The sequence below is a fragment of the Teleopsis dalmanni genome, chromosome 1, assembly GCF_002237135.1.
Source record: "Teleopsis dalmanni isolate 2A chromosome 1, ASM223713v2, whole genome shotgun sequence".
Lineage (NCBI taxonomy): Eukaryota > Metazoa > Arthropoda > Insecta > Diptera > Diopsidae > Teleopsis > Teleopsis dalmanni.
This window is the reverse complement of record NC_051846.1, coordinates 149,031,851-149,041,994: the sequence shown is the minus strand read 5'-3', so window position 1 is coordinate 149,041,994 and position 10,144 is coordinate 149,031,851. Positions and strand designations below refer to the sequence as shown.

The 10,144-nt window shown below is 21.6% G+C and overlaps 2 protein-coding genes across 2 annotated transcripts in view; one reads left to right on the top strand and one right to left on the bottom strand.

Annotated features, from left to right (window-relative positions):
* Positions 1 to 1,760: 1,760 nt before the first annotated feature.
* On the top strand, positions 1,761 to 2,382 carry LOC119666423 (probable serine/threonine-protein kinase samkB). Its single transcript, XM_038075702.1, has 3 exons — positions 1,761 to 2,119; positions 2,200 to 2,238; positions 2,369 to 2,382. The coding sequence occupies exons 1-3, from the start codon at positions 1,843 to 1,845 to the stop codon at positions 2,380 to 2,382; spliced, it is 330 nt and encodes a 109-aa protein (XP_037931630.1). The 5' UTR covers positions 1,761 to 1,842.
* A 224-nt stretch (positions 2,383 to 2,606) lies between these two features.
* The window catches only part of LOC119666422 (leucine-rich repeat-containing protein 20-like), an 8,724-nt gene continuing 1,186 nt past the window's right edge, over positions 2,607 to 10,144 (bottom strand). The window contains exon 3 of the mRNA XM_038075701.1: positions 2,607 to 2,614. Coding sequence (XP_037931629.1) covers positions 2,607 to 2,614 — 8 coding nt within the window. The remainder of the gene's footprint in view (positions 2,615 to 10,144) is intronic.

Genomic DNA, 10,144 nt, shown 5'->3' with positions numbered 1-10,144 from the left:
TTTATTTTTTTATTTTATTTTAAGAATAGCTTAAAAAATAAAATGGAATAAAATAAAAATAAAAAATGGAATATTTATATAGAATTAAATTTTTATTTGCATTCCGTATATAAGACCAGAGTAGCCTAAGTAAAAATTAAAATTAAAAATGCAAAATACTGGTCATGAACTATATTACTAAAAAATTGATAAACATTTGCCTCTCAGAAGTTTACACCCACTTCTCTTTCTTTTCTACCAAAAAATGGGTTTTTCTCAAATATTTCTTTAATGGGTTTTTTGCATTTTGAAGTAAGTGGTCGTCCATCCCACCAACTCATAGAGTGAAAGATTACATGAGTTTACTGTCATTTGCGACTATTTATTCGAATAGATATTATCTAATATATCAATATCTTATTATAAACAATGCTGGACAAATGATTCACATGGTTTAAACATGTTCAACTGCAAAGAATTAGTTGTGCCAAAATTCTTCATCACCTCCAACCGTTATATAGAAATGAAAATTTCAATGGTAAGAACAGGAAACTGATATATAACCAAATAAATCGTCCGTCACTTCTATATGGTTGTTTAGCAAAGCTTCAAACACTACTATTCGCCAGCTAGAAATTGCACAAAGCCAGGTTCTGAGAAAACTTTTCAAAGTACCATGGTACATTAGGACGAATGACATCCTCAGGGACCTCAATATTGCTGCCATCAAAAAATACATAACGAACACCGCGTTATTAAATCTCAAAATGGTTACAGGCTCCTCGGGGAGGTATACAGATCTGAGGTCAATTATTGCTTAATCTGATGAAGTGACAAACAATAATCCAGTCAAGGCGTAAAGAGAAGTTTTGAAAATACCTTGAGTTAAGAAAAAGTAAAAGTGCTCAAGTGCACTGGCTCAAATAGAAATAAATAAATAATATTATATTTTGTTATAAATAAAATATATAAAATATATTTTATCTGCCGTCCCATCCATTATTTTGCAGACATTTTATACATAATTAACCTTTAGCGTAAAAGGTACAGAGTAACCGCTACTGCTCTATGTTCCCATTTCCTAAAAGACAATTAATATTAACTGAAGAGCGTCTAAGCAGAGAGAATATAAACAATCACAATATTTACAATATTTTTTCTCTATTAAAGCTTCTAAAAATTAGAAAAAATATAAACCTTTATTAATATCTATACAAAAAATGACAAATAAAATATTGAAATGAAAGTGCCGAAGAAGACACATAACATAAGGACACAGCTAAAGCGAAGCGGAAATGTAAGCAAACAAAAGGAACGAAAACATGAGTGAGCGCGAAGAGACGAATCGCACGACCATAAATAAGACTGTGACATTTGTTGTTTTGATTTCGATTTGATTTGTTTTTTGGCGCAGTTTGTTCTTCTTCGTCGTAAGTATAAACAGCTAGCTGTAGGCTTATGATAGTTTATAAAAACACTAACGACGATCAATGTGCTTTTTAAAAATCAATTAAAAACATTGAACGGAAATAATTAAAAATTTTAATTAGTAAAAGAAACAAACATACAAATTAAAAAAAATTACGCGATAAAATTAATGATTAAGTAAAGTGCGAATTTTTGTATAAAATTTTTTTTAAATAATTTTATTTGAAAATTGTAATACGGCCGAATAAAAGATAAAGCGGTTTTACGTGAAAATTGAAAAATTGTGTAAAAAAAAAAATGTGTTCACATAACAAATAATAGTAAAAAAACAATAATCATATATTAATAAAAAAAAAAAAACTTGAAAAGTTGAAAGAATTAAAAAAAAGTGAACAGTTCCAAATTAAAAAAAAAAAACCAAACCAACTAAGCAAAATGCGTCCATTCGGTAACGATATTACCAACATTGCCAATAACAATGGCAACAGCAACAACAACAACAACAACAATAATAATAATAACAACAACAATGGTGGAGGTAATGGCAATAATGTTGACAATAATGGCAGTAATGAGACGAGCGAAGATGATCCACGGGTGCCACCACATATAGCACGCATAGGTGGCATTGTTACATGTTCACCGATTGCGGGTCGTGGTGTTATACGTGTGGTGGGACGTTGTGAAGATGCAAAAGAGAATAATATGCTTGGTAAGTGGAAAATATTAAATATATTGTTTAAACAAATTACTTAAACGATATACAAAAGTCTCTTCCAATATGTGTTGCAGACATGCCACACATGCCTCACACATATGTGGAAGAGGCAGGTGAGTCATAACTCTGAGAATTAACTCACAATTGCAATTCACTTACCCAGTTAATCTTTCTTACAATCACTTGGTGTAGTGCTTAAGACACTTGTTTTGGTTTTTATTAAAAACCACTTTTTATTTATAGTCAAATATGGCTAAATCACAGTTACAATTACTAGTGCTGAACTTTTAGTTCAGGGTTAACGCGCTTTGAAAACTCTAGACTCTAACAAGTTTCAATCGTTATAACTTTTAATTTATGGTTTTCCATATTTTGTTTTATTTTATTTATTTCTACAAATACAATAGATATTTTAAGCGTATTATTAATAAGTATATATATATTTATATATATATAATAATAATTGCTTTTGTTTAAGATTTTAAATGCCTAAAAGTTAAAGAATTCATTGGTTAAATATTTCAATTATTTCCTGGTTTAGAAGAAGTATGGGAACGTGAGTAGCTAAGAATTGGAAAATAATTATTATTCACACGCTGATTTTTTGAGTGCTTTGTCATTTTAAAAAATCAAATTAATAATATAATTTAAAAACAAAAATAAAAAATTAAAAACATTTGTATTTAAAAATATTATGTCGAATAACAAAAAATCATCTTCAAATCGGAAAGAGTGTAGAAGTTCTTAAATCCAAAGTTGTTAAAAAAATTTTTTATATATTAAAAATTTGAAATAATAATAATATTTTATTTTGATTTTTAAAGTCACGTATGAGGAAAGATACTACCTTCTTACAAACCTCAAGTCCACTTCTGGACTCTCAGAAAGATATGCTGATTTAAGGTCCGACATCAACTAAAAAACAAATAAATTATATGATTTCTTAGCCTAGTTAAAGCCTAGTGTGGGGTAGAGATAAGCCCCCCAAGTCATTATAGAGTAAAAGTGCGTAATAGCACTAACTCAAGAACAAGAATCAAGAATATGCTTTTAAATTTGATATTTGATAACATCTGCGTTCCAATAGGAAAGAGTGAAGAAGTTCTTAAAACCAAAGTTGTTAATTAAAAATTTTTTTTAATATATTAAAATTTAAAATAGTAGTTTGAATTAAATTTAAATTTTAAAATCACGTATGAGAAAAGATAATACCTTCTTACTATTAAATTTGATATTTGACAATAAAAATCAATTCAATTTTTTTATAAGATTTGTTCAAAAAATAACCCAAAATATTAATAAAATAACAGAATAGTATTGTGATTTAACAATTTAAAATAAAAATATAATTAATTAATTCAATTATTCTACAGCTGATTATGATTTCATACTAATATAAACACAGCAAGTAAATTTTTTAATAAAACTTTCACAGTGCACATTTGCATAAAAGTCATGTACGGTTTTGGGTCAGTTGGTTAAGGTGTGCTGACTCTGAGCTTCAAATTTGGCAGGATACGAGTTCGATTCCTGGTACTTGCAGTCTCAAAAAATTATTTACGAATAATTAAATACAAGAAAAAATTTCCAAGATCACTGATGATGGATATTTGGCAATACTCGAAACAGTTGTATAGTCAGCCGAAAATTCGTTTAAATAAAATAATACAAAAAATGTTTGTTGTTGCAATTTTCTACTCTACGAAAAAAAACCTCTTTATAAAATAACTTTAAAAAAATTAAAATAATTAATAATATTGTCAAGTTACCTATTTTCAAATATAAAAGAGTCCAAGAGTTTTTATATGCAAAATGTTGGAATAAAAATAATAATTGTAATATAATAATTATTTTTAAAGTTCCATATGATGAAAGAAATTATTTTCTGATTGAAAATATAAATGATATAATATATATGATATAATATGGGTATAAATGACTGGAAAATTTGATTTTTGATAATTTTTATTTTTTATTTACTTGTATGCAAAATTCAAGTTTTCAATTTTTTTTAATTGATTACATGAGAACTACTTTTAGTACATTTAACAAATTCATGGTTTATAGTTGAACCCATTTTAATTCTTTTTAATAATTTTGAATAGATTTTATACATACAAGGGGGCCGCACAGTGTAGCAGAATTAAAATTAACAGATCAAAATTCGGTATTTTTTGAACCATTAGAGATATTCAAATCAAATTTTTCTTCAAATATAGTTCTTTAGATGGACTGAGGTGAGATAAGAGACCGAATTCTGTTTTTCTGATCGTCTATTTTTAATTCTGTGTGGCAATTTAGGGTTTAAAATCTATCCTAATTTGAATTATTTTATTTTTATATGTATTTATATATGTATTTATGTATATGTATGTATATAATTTATTTATATTATATTTTTATATTTTATTAATTTTTTTTTAAGCTTTGAATTCATGTTTAATAACCTCTTCTCTATATATATTATACATACATTACTCTGTATATACTACTGATTGTGTACTATACTGTACTTTTATAAGTAATACACATAGTAGTTAAATGACTAATAAATTATTTGAAAGTTCTCAACAAGTTTTGGTTTTTTTTTATATTATTTACAATTATTGTAATAATTAAGATTATGCATTTCTACGAAATGGATCTCGTGTTTCTTGGCGGTGCAATAAAAGTATTTAGTTGCTTCAGTGAGAACTTAGGTATAATACAATAATTTTTAAATAAAACGTAAAGAACATGAAAATAAAATAATACACAATACTAAATATATATATATTTTTTTTAAAATAAATAAAAATTTTAACAATAACTTAGTAAACGTCACTTTTCAATTATTAAAGCTTTTAAATAATCAAACTTAAGCTTATAGTCATATTAAATAGATCAAAAGTCATATTAAATATACGGACTCTTAGAAATAAATGCTCAGCAACTTAAAATGATTGTAAAAAATTGTAATGATTTAGACCAACACTTTATAGACGATTTTAGTGACTCATAATTACATAAGATGTTAATTACCAAAACAATAACAAAAACAAAAACCCAAAGATATATATTATATATATTTGGTATATTAAAAAACGTTCGTTAATTTACCACTTCAGTTTTATTAAGTTTGACTAGAATGCAAGCAAAGTGCAATTGCACAATTGCAAGTCCATAATGCAACAGGCATTCACCGCATCGCATAGGCGAGCGAGTCCATCATTATCCGCAAATTAGAGAAGCTTCACGAATTTGTTGTGAAAACTCTTCGTGAAGGAGGTTACCTAATTATTTCATGTGCATTTCACTTGAAATGACCAATGCAGCAATACATTGCATGCAATTCGACAATAAAATAGAAAATTAAAAAATAAATAAATTTTACGTAATTTATTTAATTTTTATGAACTCAAAACTCAAAACTGCACTTCGGCAAAATTAGTGGAACAAATGTACGCTTCCAGTGAAATGTGCAGCGTTCCTCAATGTTGCAACACAGACCGGCACTCAAGCGGATCACGCCACTTAACCAACAGAACGAAAGTTGGAAAAAAATAATATTAATTTGAATTAATATTAAGAAAATTAACAAAATAATTCAAATAAAATAACAATAATAAAATAATAATACCATTAATTATTAATAGGAATATAAAAACATTTTCAATTATGAAATATGAATCAATAAGGAATATAGCAAATTATATAAAATTATCAAAAAAAATTAAATTTATAAAATAATAAAAATTATTATTATTTTACAAAATTGTAAAATTATCATATACAACTATTTTTATCATAAAAATATTTTAAATATGTAATTAATTTACTATAATTAATTAATTCATTATTTATTACAATTTATTTAATTTATTATGGCATATAATAATAATTTCAAAAATTCATTTTAAAATAAATAATTTAAATACATATATGAGAAACGTATATAAAATAAAAATAAAATAGAATTAACTACAATAATATATTATATAAATATGAATATAATATATAATATATAATAAAATTGTGTTAATAATAATATTATACTATATTATGAATATTATAATATAATAATTATATATATTATATTATTATTAATAAATATTATAATATAATGTATTATACTATTTTATTATTAATAAAATATTCGGATTATTAATGTAATATTTATATAAATCTAAAATATATAACTCTAAATATGTTATATATAGGCATACTATGCAAGTCTTTCATTAATACCTAAAAATATAATATACAATATTATCGAACTTTTATTATAATAATATTGTGATAATAATAATAATATGTTATATTATTATTATATATATAATCAAAATATAAAATATTATAAAAATATTATTATATATTAAATATTGTTATAATAAAATTGTGTTAGTAATAATATTATACTATATTATGAATATTATAATATAATAATTATATATATTATATTATTATTAATAAATATTATAATATAATGTATTATACTATTTTATTATTAATAAAATATTCAGATTATTAATGTAATATTTATATAAATCCAAAAAATATAACTCTAAATATATATGTGAAAATATAAGAAATATACGAAATAATATAAATATACGCTTATATGTATATATGAATGTATAAATACAAAACTAACAAAGTGTAGATATTATGAAAATACAAACTATATAACATATATATTCATATATCAGATATATAAATTTTAAATGAACGCATATATATTTAAAAATAAAAATAAAAAATTGAGAAAACTATATTAAAAATCTCACGTATATTCAATAATTATAATTGTTAATACAAAAAATAATAAATAAAAATATTAAAAATAATTTTACTTTAATGAAAATAAATTTTTGTTGTTGAACTTCCTTACTAAATTTTATAATAATATAAATCAATAAATATAAATTAAGACTATGAGAAATTTTTGTTATATTTAAAATGTTTTACTTAAAATTTATATTAAGAAATTTAAAAATTGATACATAAATTTACGAATTACTTAATTTATACTATAAAAATAAAAATATACTATAATTTCTTATTATCTTTATTGTTTTAAAAATAATGTTAATCTTTATATTGATTTATTTGTATTGATTTGTATATAAAGAAAAATTATTTCTCTTCTTGGTGTGAGAAATATTAGTCCATATTTAATTTGTTTTTATATATAAAATTTTTTTTAAATTAATTTCTTTTATGTTATTATTTTTTAGAAGTATTTGATAATATAATTTACTATTCTGTTATCATTATTTAACATTTCTTTATAAATATAATGCTTTGTTAATTCTGTTGCCTTACATTTTATTTTTTTATTTTATTTTATTTGATTTTATTTTATTTCATTTAATTTTATTTGATTTTATAAGATTTCATTTGATTTTATTTTACTATTCTATTATCATAATTTAATATTTCTTTATAAATATTAGGTTTTATAATTATTCATGTCTTTTATTTTAATTTTAGTTTATTTTATTTTATATTAATTTATTTGATTTAATTTGGTTTTATTTTATTTTATTAGATTTAATTTAATTTTATTTAATTCGTTCTAATTTGTTTTTATTTAATTTTAATTGATTTAATTTGATTTTATTTTTTAGTGCGTTTTTGATTATATTTTGTCTGCTTTTATTTTATTTCATTTTATTTTATTTTATTTTATTTTATTTTATTTTATTTTATTTAATTTTATTTTATTTGATTCGATCTACTCTGCTTTTATTTTATTTTATTTTATTTTATTTTATTTTATTTTTCAATATATTTTTGATTTTATTTTATTTTATGTTAATTTATTTGATTTAATTTGGTTTTATTTTATTTTATTAGATTTTATTTGATTTTATTTGATTTTATTTTATTTTATTTAATTCGTTCTAATTTGTTTTTATTTAATTTTAATTGATATAAATTGATTTTATTTTTTAGTGTATTTTTGATTATATTTTGTCTTATTTTATTTTATTTGATTTTTATTTGATCTACTCTGCTTTTATTTTATTTTATTTGATTCGATCTACTCTGCTTTTATTTTATTTTATTTTATTTTTCAATATATTTTTGATTTTATTTTATTTTATATGAAATGAAACAAAATTAAAAACGGTTTTGAATGTTTTTTAGTATTATATTATTTCGAAATCAAAAAATATGAGTTAAATTATTTTAATTGCAGATATAATTTTGCCAATAATTATCTATAGTTGGCAATGTTTTTAAATGTTTTCTTGTTCTTATAACACAGATTTTCATAATTGATTAATTAATTAATTTGTTGTCAATTTTGTTTCCATTCGCTTTTTATTTGTTAAGTTGTCATTAATTTTTTAATTTTTTGTTTTTTATCAATCACTTGTTATGATAACATTATTATTATTATTATTGTTTTTCTTTTATATATATATTAAATATATAAGAATATATTATATGTATTATACATAATATTATTTTTGCAGTTAGTTTTGTTAATAGTTTTTAAACTTGCACTTTAATTTAAAAACAGTATAACTCTTTATCAGTTCAAGAAAATTATTAATCTCGTTTAAAAATTATTTATTTATTTACGTCAGCTCTATCAATAACTTCTCTGCTTTAACACTCCGCGTTCTCTTCTTGCAGTCCAAGTTTCTTAAAAAGCAGTATACAAAACACTATAGTGCTTTTATGAACCCCTTTTTTACTAATATAATCAATTGTTATAAAATTCTGTCTTACAAACATAGACAAGTAAACTTGGAAATTCGACACCCATTTTTATATAATTATTATTTAATGTAAAAACTAGAAATTTGTTAGGTTGCTTTCATTATAGACATGATTTCAATATAATAAGTATATTTTTAATATAACATAAAACATAAAAAATGTATATTTATAATATAAATAACACATTATATATATATATATATATATATGATTAAATTTTATGATATACATTATAATAAAATAACATAGTTTTTTATAATTAAAAACTAATATAAAATAATATACCTATAGACTAATATTAAAATTAGTTTGAATATTTTAATAGTTTATTATTATTTATTATATTTAATTCGATTATATTAATTCGATTAATACAATAATTTTAAGTAATTTTAAGTAATTTTAATAATACATAATAATATAATTATTGATATATAATATTTTATTTTAATATATAACTTTAAGTTTCATTTAACTTATAAGAGATAGATATAAATATTATTATATTTTATATAATATTTATTATAATAATATTATTATTTTTATATTTTATTATTTAATAACTTTTGCAGTTTATTACATATTCTTTGTACAATTTTTCTGACTTTAATTAATGGCATTCCTAAGCAATTAATAGATAAAACATAAAATATTAAATTGTGCGTGTTTTTCTAAATAATTATACAATAATACATATATGTAATATATATCTATATATATTATTGAACACTTTCAATTTTTTAACGCTTAATTCCAACTTTATACGTTAATAATTATACATTATACCCGTATGTACTATTCACATAACATATTCTAATACATTAGAGACCGTGGGATTCGTCTTACATTAAAACGATTTGTTTGAAGCTTGAGTTGGATAGTCCGCTTTTCACAAAAAAATCTGTTATATATGTAAATTTTCCATAAATACATAAATACAGCCTATCTGTTTCCAGATCATAGTTCAAGTGATACTGAGTTTTATAATTATTGAAAAAATGAAAATGAAAAACCAGTTACAGAATAAGGTTCTATTATATTATCGGAAAGCATTACCGAATACGCAAAAGTTTAGATTTTAGTCTACTTATACCATATGTATACCATATTATAACCTTATATATCAATGAAGCACACATAACTTTACTACGTAATAAACTCATTTTCGACATAAATTTAAGATAGATGAAGAGATATACACATTGGAACAAGTGAGGAGATATATCCCAGTCTTGACATTATAATTTATAGATAATAAAAAGTAAAAATATTGAGAAAAAATGTTTCCATTAAATTTTCTTAGTA

Excerpts from the sequence above, each read along its gene's own strand:
- LOC119666423 (XM_038075702.1), top strand. The coding sequence starts at position 1,843 with ATGCGTCCATTCGGTAACGATATTACCAACATTGCCAATAACAATGGC. Across the intron at positions 2,120-2,199 it reads AAAAGAGAATAATATGCTTG|ACATGCCACACATGCCTCAC; the intron begins GTAAGTGGAAAA and ends TATGTGTTGCAG.